We start from the raw sequence: 16,964 nt of genomic DNA on the forward strand, positions 1-16,964 counted from the left end.
TAAATCTTTATTTTAAATTATAATAAATTACTGACATAATTGACTTTAGTAGTTTAAATAACTGAAATGTTATAAGAGAGTTCACTCACAGCGGATTTTACTGTGTTTAGGCTGCTCATCTGTCTGTGTTATACTGTGATGTACCTGATATATATATATATATATATATACACACACACACACACACACACAGTGTTCTTTATAATCATATCGATGGTTGAACAATTCATGGTAAAAGAACGAGCAATGTCTGCCATCTTTCCACCTCACACCATTGTCACAATTATTTTCACTTTTGTCTCCATCCTCATTGTTTGGCGCTTCTTAGCAGTACCAGTTTCATCACTACTAGACATCCTGGGCCTGTACTTGCAGATTGATGCACGCTGCCATGTTCACACGTGACAATGTATACCGGACATGTGCTCTACAGACATCAGGATCTCTACCGAGCAGAGCCACTGGTATCCTCTAGTTGTCTTCAGTGGGTGGACATCACTATTTCTACAGTATAAACATCCTGATGCAGGGTCCTGTCCTCTGGCTCCTGAGCCGTGGGTAAACTCTAGTGTAGCAATAAAATGAACTGACTCTACTGAATGACCAGGTTATCACATCTCTGGAGTTTTTCTTCCTTGAGGTGTTGGGTACAGAAGGGGAGAGGTGTTGGGTACAGAAGGGGAGGGGTGCTGGGTACAGAAGGGGAGGGGTGCTGGGTACAGAAGGGGAGAGGTGCTGGGTACAGAAGGGGAGAGGTGCTGGGTACAGAAGGGGAGAGGTGCTGGGTACAGAAGGGGAGAGGTGCTGGGTACAGAAGGGGAGGGGTGTTGGGTACAGAAGGGGAGAGGTGCTGGGTACAGAAGGGGAGGGGTGTTGGGTACAGAAGGGGAGGGGTGTTGGGTACAGAAGGGGAGAGGTGCTGGGTACAGAAGGGGAGAGGTGCTGGGTACAGAAGGGGAGGGGTGTCGGGTACAGAAGGGGAGGGGTGTTGGGTACAGAAGGGGAGGGGTGTCGGGTACAGAAGGGGAGGGGTGTTGGGTACAGAAGGGGAGAGGTGCTGGGTACAGAAGGGGAGAGGTGCTGGGTACAGAAGGGGAGGGGTGTTGGGTACAGAAGGGGAGGGGTGTTGGGTACAGAAGGGGAGGGGTGTTGGGTACAGAAGGGGAGGGGTGGTGTAGAAGGAGAGAGGTGCTGGTCATCATCATCACTGCCCCTGAGGCTGCTGGATCCAGACTCTCTGTCCCTGTTATGGGTTCCATCATTTATTAAATATATTCATGTACTGACTGGGCCGGTCCACACCGGTGCTCCAGATGGCCAGTCCGACACTGGTGCAGTTACACACTACAGCCAGCAGGTGATGAGATCACAGCAGGTCAGACCAGTTTAGTGAAAGTGAAACTAAGTGGCATTTGGAGACAAACAGAAAGTATTTTGGAAGAAAGAACCAAAAATATCATCAGAAAAGGTATTTATGTATTTATTTAGAGTGATAATACACACGATTCCACAAGTGTTGCTAAATTGTAATGAAGTGTTAATGTTTTTTGTAGTTTTTTTACCATTTAACCTGATACTTCTGTCTGTTAGTGACCTGCGCAGTCACAGGGTTACATAACACACAGAGACGACTGTCAGGGTCCAAACATTACTATGGGTCTTAGTATTATTATTATTATTATTTATTACTCTAATTATACATAAACTACAGGTTATAGTAGTGAAATAAACTCTTAAAGCTTCATCTAAAGTCACCTTTAAACCTGTACACATCATGTAGAGCACAAACATCTCATTCTTTATAGAGACGAAGTGATACATGAACAGGAAGTGAAGTTTAACTCGACTGTGCAAACAGAGAAACACGAACCACACAGGAGAGGTCAGGACACACAGCTAGGTTACACATCTAAACTAAATGTTTTAGCAGTGGACCGTATATTATATTACTCTATTATATTATAGTTTCTCTCTAAATAAACTGTCCACAACACTGTGCATAAGTATTCGCCCTCTCCTCAGGGCACTGTCTTTGACTCAGGCAGCACTGACAATTGATTTAAAGAAAAAAAAGAAAGATATAAAATAATACCAGAAATAAAATTGAAAAAGACACCAATCAGCCCCATTTTTTGAGGTGAGTTAAATTTCTCTTGCTGCACCCAGGAATGATTGTCTGACCTGTTTAATCAATAAATAAGTTAAATACAACCTGTCTAATAAAGTAAAGCACGAAGCACAAAGATCGAATAGATCCAAAGCAATTTAAACATATATATATATATAGTGTGTGTGTGTGTGTGTGTGTGTGTGTGTGATGTACATTGATGTTAATTTTGAATTTGTGTTTTCTCACTATGACTATTTCTTGTTTACTCTGCTTTTGTATTGCTGCAGTTTGTTTATTATTTGTTTGTTTTATATCATGTGTTTCTGTTTAGGCTGTAAAATGTAATTGGGTATTTAATGTAAAATCATGAATATGCAAAAATATTATATTAGAAATTTCTTTTTTTCTTTTTATTAGAGTTTTCCAGAAAGATGAAGAGAAGACGCCCAGACTCACCGGAGCCCAGCCGTGTGTCCATAAGGAGTGACGGGTCAATGTATCAGCCACCTGACCTCAGGGACAGAGACAGTTCTACTGATGTAATGTCAGTATAATGGTGTATTTTACCACTTTTTTACATGCTGCCGAGTTTATTGTTACACTTGATTCAATTCACTCATCGTATTAAAAACATTTCATGAGCTTAATCAGGTGTTAAAGCACAGCATGTCAGAAGGTAGATACAGTAAATTACTTTATATTTGGCAGACGCCCTTAACCAGAGCGACTTATCTCATTATACATCTGAACAATTAAGGGTTAAGGGCCTTACTTAACTTGGTGGTTGTGGGATTTGAACCTGGAACCTTCTGAACTGTAGTCCGACACCATAACCACTGATCTACCCCTGACCTGACCAGGCTTCAGAATTTGCTTCTGTTGTTGTTGGATAATAATGTCGAGATAAACCTGATATTAAAAACCAACACAAGATAAAGACAAACTACAATCCCAGAACACACTGTACATACGTTGGCTTAAAAACCCAGAACAGGTGAACAACATTCTGCAAAATCAGTAATAGCACATACCAAAAGTTCTATAAATATTTTGTAAAATAGACCTTGTTTTGCTTTTTCTCACTACTTCCATTTTCTACTCCCAGTGTTTCTGTTTTGACTTGTTTTATTTATCTGCTTTATTATTTCATGTTAACAAGGAATTCTATGAGCAAATCCATTTTCCTTATATGACCTGCTATTGTGTTCTAGAATAATGGAGGGTAAGAGATCAGACTCACCGGAGCCCAGCTGTGTGTCCATGAAGAGTGATGGGTCAATGTATCAGCCACCTGATCTCAGAGACATTTCTTCTGATCTACAGTAAGAATAGTGATGTGTATTACAGGATTGTTCTTCATGATGAACTACTGTAATCCCATCGTGAGTTTTTCTTTTCCAAGCTTTATTAGGTGTTGAAGCAGTTTAGCATGAAACCATGCAGCACTTAAATAAAAAGACTCCACTAGGACCTCGGTTCAGCCTGAAGTCCAGCAGCCTGTAAGCCCTGTGCTGCAGCTGAAGAGTATTTACATATTTTAAAAGAATTTTTATTAGTTTTTTAAAAAGGTGTGTAATGGATCAATTCTAAAAGGTTTATTAGTATCAATGAATTTATGAAATCAATGTAGTTTTTTAAGAGCATAAAGTCTAAAAACTGCTGAGTTAAAAAACAACCCAACCTTAACTCACCCACTGGGTCACTATTGGACAGAACACGCGCTGGCTTGGTTCAACACAAAGCTGGGATTTACCATTTAACCCAACCAGTTCATTTAACCCAACCAGTTCATTTAACCCAACCAGTTCATTTGACCCAACCAGTTCATTTAACCCAACCAGTTCATTTGACCCAACCAGTTCATTTGACCCAACCAGTGGGTAAAATGAACACTCTTGCTGGGTTGATACATTTCATTTGATTTAGTAGATAGAACCATTTTTGTAAAAAAAAAAGTCCCAAAATGTACACACCTTCACATAATGTAAATTGATTGTCACAGAAAAATTTTGACAAAAATGTCAGACAGAATCATATAATCCAAAGATGACAATTTGTTAAATATAAAATAAATGTAACATAAACACACTGTTTGTTTCCACGTGACCTCAAACATTCCTCATCTTAATAGTTTAACTATTTATTTTAACTATTGCTATTTCATTTACTTTTAAAATGACATTAAGAAAAAGAACAATAAAACTTTTTAAAATATTATTGATTAAATGTGGGCTGAAAAATCAGTTGTCCTCAAAAATGTAACAGATGAGGACTCATGTGCATCAATCTAATATACGGTATACTGGAGAAACTAACAGATGGGAAGACACTGCTCTGTGTAGTTACTGTAACATCAAAGACAAAAAAACAACAACAACAGCTTTCACCAAAGACCCTGGCTCAATGGCATTGCTTCCAACAATGATAACGGTCTGTCAGGTCCTCCTTGTCCCCCCCCAAAAAATAAAATACTTAAAGCCTCCTTAAAGCAAGACCACCAACGCCTCCGAGTGGCGCAGTGGTAAAGTTCTCGCCCTATCATCCGGGGAGCGCTGGTTCGAACCCTGGGTGATGCTGTTACCTCTCACAGCCAGAGGTCTAGAGAGCTGATTGGCCGAGCTCTCTCAGGGGGGAGGGATAAGAGCTACTTGCGCTCCCACATTAATCACGGCTCTACAGCCAATCAGGGGCGTCTGTGAGCGGCTAGCACTGTCCTCTGAGTGTGGTCTGACATCACGCGGTTCAAAGGAACCATAGGATAGTGTTTGCCCTCCCGACTGAGTGGTAGTAGAAGCCCTAATGTGGGAGCCCCCTAGTGATGGGGAGGAATTGGGGAGAAAATTGGAAAAATATATATATATATAAATGAATAAGGCAAGACCACCATCTTCCTTATTTTATTTTATTTTTTTACATTTCGACTACTGAATACGATATTTAGGTGATGAATTTACAACTTATACTGAATATTTTATAAGGATGGAGATATATATCGTTTTCAATTACAAATTACATGACAACTAACAACGCTTTATGACGCATTTTTCTTTTTTTAATAATTAAAAAAACTGAATGAAAAAACAACATTAACCCCACACCCCCATGTCAAAGCATTTATTTTATCCAATAAAATATGCTTGCTCCTACCACAACTAAAGAATTGAGTAAAAATTCACATTAACTTACCATAAACTACAGAGCATGATCCAATCAGAAGTGAAGAATCCAGAATGTTCACCGAAGAATAAATTGCTGGATCAAAATAACAACCAGGTGTTTGGGTTTTTTCCCCAGAATGATCCTGGATCAGACAGAAACAGAAGACATATTAAACAGTTATTAAACGTACTCCAGACAGCACAGTGGAGTAGTGGTGTTGCACGTCTCTGTGTGCATGGAGTTTCTCCTTGTGCTTCTGTTTTCTCCCACAGTGCAAAAACATGCAGATTAGCCTAATTGGCGTTTCCAAATTGCCCCTATTGAGTGTATGTGTGTGTGCCCTGCGATGGATTGGCACCTGGTCCAGGGTGTACCCTGCCTCGTGCCCTAAGCCTCCTGTGATAGGCTGCAGGCCTCTGCGGCCCTGAATACAGAATAAAGCGGTGTAGACGATGAGTGAGTGATAGTGAGTAAACATACCCCAATTGCTGCTATAAAATATGCCAACAGACTTTCCACACACAACTTTAGTGAAAAATACTAGTAATTTAACTGAAATAACAATTAAGATTACATTTAGTAAATTTAGGATTTTATTTGTGTGCTAACGCAATGGACTTTTCCCATAACATACAGTATAGTCGACTGTTGGCACAGAATATAAAACATGAACTCCCCACGCCCCCATATCAAAAGCAAATGAACATGGAAATGATCTTGCTCCTACCACAACTACATAATTTACAATTTAGGTAAAAATTCATATGAACGTACCATAAAATACTGCCAGCTAGGGGCCAAGTGACGTGCCCTCGCTTCAGAAGTGAAGAATCCAGAAATATATCATGCCATGTCTCAATTCCAAGAACGCAAAGAACAGAATTGAGGAAGTGCACACTCAAGGGTTAGAGGACACCCGGTATATTGCCAAAGGAACGCAGAATACAGGAAGCGTCTTACAGCCGCGGTATATTATACCATAACCGTAATATATTTAAATACCCAGAATAAAATAAGTCCGCTGTTTTAACCACTGCAGAGACATCACAGCCAGCAGGAGAACGTCTTCCTGAGGTGAGGCTGTGTTGGGCCGTCCATGAGGACAGAGCACCTGGAGAATTCCTGGAGCTCAAATCTTTAATTACCGATGGAGGTTTTGAGTTGTACTCACATACATTCTCACCTAAACCACTCTTAAAACTATACTTTGTGATATTGTTACTTTGTGAAAGGCTGCCGTTTGAGAAACCAGAAAATAAAGAATAAACCAGTTGTTGGGTCAAAAATAACCCAACCAGGTGTTCAAAGTACACCAACAACTTTAAACCCAACAATGTGTTTAAAGTACCTGAAATAACCCAGAATTTTGACCCAGAATAAACAACCCAACAGTGTGTTTACAGAAACAACCCAGCATTTTTTAAAGTATACTATTAAAATAGTTTTTCTATATTTATAAATGTGGGTTAGGGTTAGGGTTAGGCTATGGTATGGTAACCCTAGGTATGGGCTATAAATGTTTTGGTTTTTCACAGGCCACAAAAGAAGAAATCAAACATCTTTAGCAGTAATCAGCTCGAGTCCATATTTGAGGTGTGTGACATTTTAACGTGTGTAACGTGTCTGGGTAGGTTACAGGTTTTATGCTAATTAAATATACAGAATTTCCTATGTATAGTAGCAATGGGTTTCAGATGTCCTTAAAAAATTTTGTTGTAACTTTTACTTTATTTATAAAAGGAAAGTATTTCTCACTGTGTCATGAAAAATTTAGCTATTTTCCTTTGTGTTTCTAACCAGGAGCTGGAGCATAAAGTCTTCACACTGATGAAGAAAGAGCTGAAGAGGTTCAGGAAGCTCCTGAGTCCAGATTACCCAGCATGCACTGAGAGGAAGGTGGAGGATGAGGAGGATCTGCACAATGTCAGAGATGGAGCGCTGAGGATCACACTGCACGTCCTGAAGAACATGAACCTCAAAGATCTCGCTGATACACTGCAAAACCGTAAGAAACCTGAACCATTAACTTACCACTGGTTTATAATAAAGCAATACCACACCTGAGGTGGTGCTGTTGCATAGAATATCAGCACAGCTGTGATGCAGACAAAAAAAAAAAAAAAAATATATATATATATATATATATATATATTTTTTTTTTTTTTAACTACATTTTTACTGTGTTTAAAAGGGTTTTTCTTTTTATTAGAGCTGCACCCAGTCTCTGAGTTCCAGCAAACATTGAAATCCAACTTGAGTGACAAGTGTAAAAGAATTAATGAAGGAATCTCACAGCCTGGAAGCTCAGCTCTTCTGAATGATATCTACACAGAGCTCTACATCACAGAGGGTTGGAGTGGAGACGTCTGTAATGAACATGAGGTGAGACAGCTTGAGTCAGCATCCAGGAGAGCAGCAACACAGGAGAAACCCATCAAATGTAATGATCTTCTTAAAGACAAGTCCATCAGAAGGGTGCTGACCAAAGGAGTTGCTGGAATTGGAAAAACAGTCTCTGTGCAGAAGTTCATTCTGGACTGGGCTGAAGGAAAAGCAAATCAGGACATCACCTTCATGTTTCCACTTCCCTTTAGAGAGCTGAATTTAATGAAGCAGGACAATCTCAGTTTGATGAATCTTCTTCATTACTTTTTTCCTGAAATGAGAAAACTAGAGTTAGTAAACTGTGACGCCTACAGAGTCCTGTTCATCTTTGATGGTCTGGATGAGTGTCGACTTCCTCTAAATTTTCAGGACAATGAGAGAGTGTGTGATGTGACAGAGTCAGCTTCAGTGGATGTGCTGCTGACAAATATCATCATGGGCAATCTGTGTCCTTCTTCTCTCCTCTGGATCACCTCTCGACCAGGAGCAGCCAATCAGATCCCTCCTGAGTATGTAGACCAGGTAACAGAAGTACGAGGGTTCAGTGATCCTCAGAAAGAGGAGTACTTCAGGAAGAGGATCAGTGATCAGAGCCTGGCCAATAGAATTATCAAACAGATTAGGTATTCAAGAAGCCTCTACATCATGTGCCACATCCCAGTCTTCTGCTGGATCTCAGCCACTGTTCTAGAGAGAATGTTGGGTGGATCAGAAAGTGGAGAGATCCCCAAGACTCTGACTCAAATGTTCACACACTTCCTGATCTTTCAAATTAAACACAGAAACCAAAAGTACCATCAGAAAAGTGACCCTGATCCTGAGAAGACCAGAGAGAGTATCATGGCACTGGGGAAACTGGCTTTCCAACAGCTGGAGAAAGGAAACCTGATCTTCTATGAGGAAGACCTGAGAGAGTGTGGCATAAATGTCAGAGAAGTGTCCGTGTACTCAGGAGTGTGTACGCAGATCTTCAGAGAGGAGTTTGGGCTTCACCAGGGGAAGGTGTTCAGCTTTGTACATCTGAGTGTTCAGGAGTTTCTGGCTGCTTTATACACATTTCTCTCCTTCATCAACAGAAATTTTGCAAAACAACCAATGAGTGATCTGTCTGATATTTTCACAAAGTCAAACATGACTGATTCCTTGAAGTGTGCAGTGGACAAGGCCTTACAGAGTGAGAATGGACACCTGGACCTGTTCCTCCGCTTCCTTCTGGGTCTCTCACTGGATTCTAATTGGACTCTCTTACACGGCTTAATGTCACAGACAGGAAGCAGCTCTTATAGGAAAAAGGAAATAGTTGAGTACATCAAGGAGAAGATCAGGAAGAATCCATCTCCAGAAAAATCCATCAATCTGTTCCACTGCCTTAAGGAAGTAAATAATCATTCATTAATACAGGAAGTAGAAACTTACCTGAAGAGAGAGTATTCCTGTCGTCTCAGTGGAGCGAGTCTCTCCTCTGTTCAGTGGTCAGCTGTGATATATTTGTTACTAAACTCAGAACAGGAGATTGATGAGTTTAATTTGAGAAGATATGATCCATCAGAGGAATGTTTAATCAGGCTGTTGCCAGTGGTCGAAGCCTGCAGAAAAGCTAAGTGAGTATTTTATTCATAAACATTTTACTACATCGTTTTTTTGTTATTTTAAGTTAACATTGGACTTCACTGTTTTGTTTTAATGCTTTTTAACATCAGGGATAGATAGGAAGCAGATGTTAATGTAAAAAAAAATTTTTTATTAAACATAATAAAAGTTCCTGAAAACAAATGTAAAGGAGGATTTGGGATGAAAACAAGTACTAGGAACTAAATAACTATAACAAAACAGAACAATAGGAAACCCAACAGTGAGCTCAACAAATGCAAAACAAAGTCCATATTTAAACACAGGCTTGTCTAAAGTGCCAGTAGGTTGGTCTTAAAGCTGGGCTATGCTGCAGGCATCATGTCCTCTAAGACATCTGGTGATGACAACATGGCAGGCAGCAGGGCAAGTGTGATAGCTTCAAAGCCAAGTGGTGGAGAAGCACAATGACTGGAGGCAGGACAGACAGTATGTCTTGGACTAACGTGGTGTCACAGCCCACGTGATGATTGTCTTTTAGGGTCATTGGTCATCTTGCAGCAGATTGAGTATGACTGCAGTCTGACTCTTAGTGACTCCCAATCGGTCCATGATCTTCCCAGGGCTCTGAGTTTCTTTGTTCAGCGGCTTCTGGAACAGTGCCCATGCTGGAAATATGGAGTCCCGTAGTTTCCAGGGCTGAAGGTCTGACTGACACTGAGTGAGCATGTGAACAACGCAAGGCTAGTTTTGCTGTGAAGTTAGACAGAGAATTAGACCTAGGGGAGGACCTCACCGTCAGAAGATCACCAGTGATATAATCTGTATACTGTAGGTCAGAAGAACCTGAACTGGAGCTTAGTTATTCTTTGAAACACCCAATTGACCTCATGTTCTGTGCGCACGATAATATTGAATAATTAATTATAATTATAAATAAAAATAATTGATAATAAAAATAATTGAATTAAATGTTCTGTGTGCACAATAATAGTTAAGCAAGGTTCTTCAAGTAGATGTAATGCCATATAGTTTAAACTTTATAAGGTTCTTTAAAACTGAGTAGACCATTATACACAGTGTACTGTGGTGAGACTATAATATGTTTCACTCTGTAACTCAAGGCGTCTGTGATGAATCATCCATACAGCATCCAATAGACAATCTAAATAAAATAAAATTTTAATGACAAGCACAAAACTAAATAAAAGGTGATATTTTATTTAATAACTATGGATGAAATAATCAGTATCTATAAAATAATTTATATTTTTTATCAAATCATAAATAATAACAAATAACAAATGTACATATGTTTTTTTTTATCAATTTATGTTTCCATCCAATAATCTGCATGTGTTTACTTTATAAACTGCAGTAACACACCATGCTCACGTGTTCTGTTACCCAGAGGAAAGATGTAGAGAGAAAATAGCAATAGGCTTAAAACAAAACCCTGCAGAACCCAAACTTCACTTTAGTACACATCGAATGGTCACAGTTTAAATCTACAAACTGATAAAGATCAGTTAAATAAGACCTGAGCCAGGAGACAGCCATCCTGCTACCGACAAAGAGACTGCTTTGACTTTGTCGGTATACAGTCAGTGAACTGTAACTAGGAGATTGTGGAGTTCAGAAAAACGTTTCTGCTCCTGTTCCGTAAATGTGCTGATGTGTCTCTGAGTTTAGTGTTTGAGAGAAGGATGTTCACATTTCTGTTACGCGGTAGTGTGTACAGTAGATGTATTATAGCTGTGTGTGCATTTTGGATCAGTGGTCTGATACTTTAGTATTTCTCTTTCAGCCTGGATTATTGTAAACTGACAGAGGAAAGCTGTAGAGTTCTGTCCTCAGTTCTCACCTCAAACTCCTCCAGCCTGAGAGAACTGAACCTGAGTAACAATTATGATCTGATGGATTCAGGAGTGAAGCTGCTCTCTGCTGGACTGGAGGGTCCACACTGTAGACTGGAGACACTGAGGTATTGTCTCTTTCTCTCTCCAGATCATTCACATACACGCATGCGCACACACACACACACACACACACACACACACACACACACACACACGCACACACACGCACACACACGCACACACACACACACACACACACACACACACACACACACACACACACACACACACACACACCTCTTCCCTAACTGAGTAAAGCTGTGTGTGAATGGGTTAAAGCCACATTAGAGTGTAAACTCTGCCAGGTTTAGGTTTTCAATAGCATAGATTTGCTTTATTCTCAGACTGATCAACGCCACTGGACACGTGCATTACCTGATGCCATCCTCAGTACTGCCTAAGAACTCGCCTAGATCAGAGATCAAATAGATCAAAAGAATGTGGTTTTTATTTCATGTCCTTGAGGTTATGTGATGTACTGAAGATCTCGCAGATCGATATGTTGTTCTGGTTATTCTAAAATATTTTAATTAAGAGTATTTTATTATTTATTTTCCTATCAGACTGCGTGACTGTACCCTGACAGATGAAAGCTGTAGAACTCTGTCCTCAGTCCTCAGCTCAAAGTCCTCCAGACTGAGAGAACTGGACCTGAGTTACAATAACCTGCAGGATTCAGGAGTGAAGCTGCTCTCTGCTGGACTGGAGAATCCACACTGTACACTGGAGATACTGAGGTCAGAGCATCACTTAAAAACAAAAGATTACATTGTGTGTGTGTGTGTGTGTGTGTGTGTGTGTGTGTGTGTGTGTGTGTGTGTGTGTGTGTGAGCCATTATATGCTTGATATGTTTGAACTGCTTTGTATGTAGTTTATAGCATGCTTTAAATGTCACAGAAATTTTATAAATGTGTATGCAAACATTTTATTTTCTATTAATTAATCATAATAAATGATCACACTACATAGCCAATAAAAAAGCCACTCACTGACCTTTGACCTTGATTATGATGTTTACTGTGGCATTGTCTTGCCAACCTTATGGATGGTCTTATACTGAGAGCAAGAGAGTCAAGAACGGGGAGGCTTCCAGGGGAGACCACCTTCATATCGATAAACAAACATGACTTTAGACTAATATAGTCAAGCAGAAAGTTTAGGACAAGAAAACAGTCTACAAGCCAGGGCAGATGGTTACAGAACAGGGGGAAGATCCTGAAACTTTGGCAGCAGCATTTGGACGAGATGATCAACACAGAATTCCTGCATTTACTGATTCCTGACTGACTCTAAACACTGGCTCAACATTCCTCATCAAGTCTGAGGAGGTCTTAGGAAGAGAAACAGGCCCACAGATCCTCCACCATACTTCACACTGGGTGAACACCATACTCATCTTTTGTTTTATGGCAGACCTAGACAGGATTTGTTGCCAAAAAGCATCTTACCATCCTCCTCACTGGGCCTGGTGGTGAGGTCACGTTGGATCCTTGGCCAGCCTTGTTTGTCACTGTGGTTTTAAACTTCTTAATACTGTAATTCCTCTGACTTTAGGTATGGGTGAGTTTAGGCGAGTGTAAAGTTTTTAAGCTTTCAGGCGCCAGGAGAGACTCAGTCAAACACACACACACACACACACACACACACACACACACACACACACACACACACTCATGTCTGTTAGAAAGGTCTCTGTTAATTAGCAGCAGAAGATGGGGTTTTTATATGGTAGACCAAACGCCTGTGCCATCGACATATGTTACTACAAAGAACATGAACTATTGTAAATGTCCTGGTGAGATCCTGAAGAATCAAAGGAGAGGAGGACAGAGAGGTGTGAAACCTGAGTGATGACTTCACGTCCCAGTCTAGGGTTGGGCCGTACAGCAAATGATTGGTTCGGGGTTCTATTTTAAACTGTGTGAAAAAGGTAGAATATAATTGTGTAATATACCAGAAAGAAATAGACAGATACTTCAGCTGGCCAAAGGACAAGGTTTGTGATGCTTTACACAGAGCAAACAAAATTACTGACACAACACCAGGGGTCGGTTCTTCGTACGTCGCTAACTCAGTTAGCTTGATTTAATTGTTGTGGATTTGTCCTGATCTCGGATTGTTTGTAAATTGTCAAAATTTACGCATTATATATGAACATAAATTCATAGGTTTATTATTATCAAATATGATATTACTATTATAATAAACCCTCGGCACGAGACAGCCGTCAAGACCATTAATACAAATTCTTGTATAATGTTTATTTTATAACACATTTATTTTTCAGGGGTTTTTGTCATAAAAATATGCAAATAAATATTTATATAAATATTAAAAATATATATTTTATAATGATAAATTGGACGAAACTAATTTAATTATAAAATAAACAATATAAAAGTATACATAATATTTCTATTTTTTTATATACAACATATTTATTTTCATATTGTTTATTTTATTGCCCATGTAATTTGTAAACCATTAACCTATGAATTTATGTTCTAATATAATATGTGATAGCGATTATGTAGGTGGTCAATCCATGGCAGGGGGGCATTTCAGCGCATAACACGTGTTAAAAAAAAATTGAGCCGCTCTTTTTCCATTTCGTCAACCAATCGGAGGGCTTGTGTTCAGTGTTTCTACTGTCGATCATATCGCCTTTTAAACCAACGCACGAGTGCGCAATAATTCTAGACAACTCAATCCAGCTATACTAATCATCAACAACAGGTGAGCTCGAAGGACCGAATTAGCTGGATCGTAATTAGCATGATGATCTTATCTTAGATGTGTCACTTCATATAAAGAACGGACTCTCCGCGTCTCTCTCCGATTTATAACTGGTCCGCTCGTTGATGACGTCACTCAGTGCGGAAGTGCACGTGTGGAAGGTCAGGAAGCAGCGAAGCACAGAAGCACAAACACACACACACACACAGCGCGACCAACATGTTGCGGGTTGTAAGACCTGAGGCTAGCAGACGGTTGGTTTAGCCTGTTTGTCTGCTCCCAGCCCAGGGCTCTAGATAGTCCACAATTAACTAGTCTTGTTCTGAGACTCTGAGACTATACTGTAAGAAATGAGAGCAGCACCTTCCCGAGTGGGATGGACACCGTCCCGCCCTAACAGGCCAGCCTCGCCCACAGAGGTAGTTTAATTGTGTATTCAGCTCACACTGTTTTCGGAGCACCACCTGGACATCCAGAGGTTCAGAAACCATAACCTGCTGTAAGCTACGGTATGTTGCCGCATGGGGATGGAGCCAGAGCATATTACTTGATCAGACATTGTCTTTTAAACAGCTCTATAAAGCTCCTCTCACTAACCTCTGACTGATAAGGTTGGAAATAGAATAAAATAGAATAGAATAGAATAGAATAGAATAGAATAGAATAGAATTTTGCAGTAATTACATAAATTTCAGAAAAATACATAATTAAATCTTATTGCACATTATTTTTTATAGCAGCATTCAGTACACTTATTGCAACAGGATAAAAACTGTTTTTATACCTACTGGTTCTTGTTTTTATTGTTCTATACCGTCTGCCCGACGGCAGTAAATCAAACAGTTGATGTCCCGGGTGTGAATTGTCCTTTACAATTTTATTGGCGAGTTTGAGGCAGCGGGAACCAAGTTGCCTCGAGGGCAGCCGACGATCTTTTGGGGAGTTGTGATGACCCTCTGCAGTGCTGTTCTCCGGGCCACAGGGCAGCTGCTGTACCACACACATATGCAGTATGTCAGTATGGCCTCATGAAGGACAACAGTGGCAAAGACAAGTCCAGGGGTAGTATACATTTGTAATGATCTCCCTTCTTTTGCAGGTCATAAATAAATATACAGTATACACTGATATCTCCTGCTCTATTTTTAATGGGTTATGAGCCGGGCTATGACAGTTACATAACATGACCTAATAAGTCTTATAATAAATAATATCTGAGAGTGTGTGGAGTGTAGAAGGGCTGATACGGCTCCCTGTTCCTGATATCTGAGAAACACATTCACATTTCTGTTACATGGTAAAGGATGAGTACAGTAGAGCTGCTTGTGTATTTGAAATCACTTTTCATGTTTTATCATGTCTCTTCCAGACTGCAACAGTGTTTCCTGACAGATGAGAGCTGTAGAGTTCTGTCCTCAGTCCTCAGCTCAAAGTCCTCCAGACTGAGAGAACTGGACCTGAGTAACAATAACCTGATGGATTCAGGAGTGAAGCTGCTCTCTGATGGACTGGAGAATCCACACTGTACACTGGAGATACTGAGGTACACACACACACACACACACACACACACACACACACACTACGAAGACTGAGTGCGGTGTGTAAGACATGTTCTTTCTCCCAGGATGTTTAACTGCAGGATCACAGATGAAGGTTGTTCTGCTCTGGCTGCAGCTCTGAGGCTGAACATCTCGTCACACCTGAGAGAACTGAACCTGTTCTGTAACAACACGGGAGCATCAGGGCAGAAACTGATCAATGATCTGAAGGAGGATCCACTTTGTAGACTAACCACAGTGCGGTGAGTTACTGACTGTCCCTTTACACACACCAGTGTTTTGGACTAAAAGAGGGAGAGAGATTAGTTCTGTAGTGTTTGTTATACTGATCATATTTATACATACACACAGTTTTATGATTCTACACCCATTAACACACTGTATGTGCAGTGAGGAATATAACTGGGTGTGTTTACAGGGATGTTGCACTTAAAGCCTCTGATTATCTGTAATTAATGTTGTCTGTCGTTCTGTCCCGTTCTCTGTCTCACAGCGTTTAGTCACGTGACCAGGACACACGGACTCCTGCAGATTGTTGTGACGTGACAGGAAAACGTTTTATTCTCTATTACAATAGTGATATAGATTTAATTCTTCTTCTTTTTTTATTTAAAAATATATTTGACACATTTCTTATCTCTCATTTCTTTGTTTACACATTTTTTCATTGTTTATTCATATGTTTTATAAAAGCAATTTGTTGCCATAATAGTAAATAAATTCTGTACTTTATTATGTTTGCTCACACTTGGGTCCAGATCAGAAAGTTTCTGTTACACATTTCAACTTTCAGCAAAATTGTATATAGCTGTAAATAGTTGTAAATACACTCTGGGGTTTAATACACTCTGGGGTTTAATACACTCTGGGGTTTAATACACTCTGGGGTTTAATACACTCTCGAGTTTAATACACTCTGGGGTTTAATACACTCTGGGGTTTAATACACTCTGGGGTTTAATACACTCTGGGGTTTAATACACTCTCGAGTTTAATACACTCTGGGGTTTAATACACTCTGGGGTTTAATACACTCTGGGGTTTAATACACTCTGGGGTTTAATACACTCTGGGATTTGATATACTGAATGTTGTTCTTATTGACTCCTATTAAGTCTGCGAGACCGTAAGTACACAGATCAGTGTGATTGCTTCGCATGGCAAAACTAAATTCAGGCAAAAGTTTAGTTCGTAGGTCAACCATTTGTAAGTCAGTGTGTTCGTATGCAGATGATCTACTGTAGTGTATAAGTGCATGTAAATAATATCTTCTACATGTGATTTGATGATATTTAATGAACATGTTGATTTATTTTTCTACAACGTGTGTGGAATAGAATAAACATTGACTGTAGCTTAAACACAACATTTTGTGTTATATTGTGTTTAAATTTTTTTTTTTTTTAATCTGAAGTAGTAAGTGTTTTCTCAGTAGCAGAAACTAAATCAAGGATTCTTTATTGTCACACCAGCACACTTCCATGTTACGGTATGAAATTAGGACCAGGTCCCGTTTAAGCCAC

The 16,964-nt window shown here is 39.8% G+C and overlaps 1 protein-coding gene across 2 annotated transcripts; it reads left to right on the top strand.

Annotated features, from left to right (window-relative positions):
• The first annotated feature begins 1,228 nt into the window (after positions 1–1,228).
• On the top strand, positions 1,229–16,807 carry LOC128514774 (NACHT, LRR and PYD domains-containing protein 3-like). 2 transcript variants are annotated; one of them, XM_053488626.1, is made up of 11 exons: positions 1,229–1,468; positions 2,528–2,654; positions 3,322–3,432; positions 6,805–6,862; positions 7,070–7,274; positions 7,479–9,255; positions 11,031–11,207; positions 11,706–11,879; positions 15,249–15,422; positions 15,507–15,683; positions 15,935–16,807. In XM_053488626.1, exons 2-11 carry the CDS (start codon positions 2,542–2,544, stop codon positions 15,939–15,941), a joined length of 2,973 nt encoding a protein of 990 aa, XP_053344601.1. In that variant the 5' UTR covers positions 1,229–1,468; positions 2,528–2,541; the 3' UTR covers positions 15,942–16,807. The 2 variants fall into 2 exon arrangements, with proteins under 2 accessions (XP_053344601.1, XP_053344602.1); XM_053488627.1 differs by lacking the exon at positions 15,249–15,422.
• The last annotated feature ends 157 nt before the right edge of the window (positions 16,808–16,964 follow it).

This window comes from Clarias gariepinus, chromosome 27, assembly GCF_024256425.1.
Source record: "Clarias gariepinus isolate MV-2021 ecotype Netherlands chromosome 27, CGAR_prim_01v2, whole genome shotgun sequence".
NCBI lineage: Eukaryota > Metazoa > Chordata > Actinopteri > Siluriformes > Clariidae > Clarias > Clarias gariepinus.

Excerpts from the sequence above, each read along its gene's own strand:
- LOC128514774 (XM_053488626.1), top strand. The coding sequence starts at position 2,542 with ATGAAGAGAAGACGCCCAGACTCACCGGAGCCCAGCCGTGTGTCCATA. Across the intron at positions 11,208-11,705 it reads TGTAGACTGGAGACACTGAG|ACTGCGTGACTGTACCCTGA; the intron begins GTATTGTCTCTT and ends TTTTCCTATCAG. Across the intron at positions 11,880-15,248 it reads TGTACACTGGAGATACTGAG|ACTGCAACAGTGTTTCCTGA; the intron begins GTCAGAGCATCA and ends TGTCTCTTCCAG.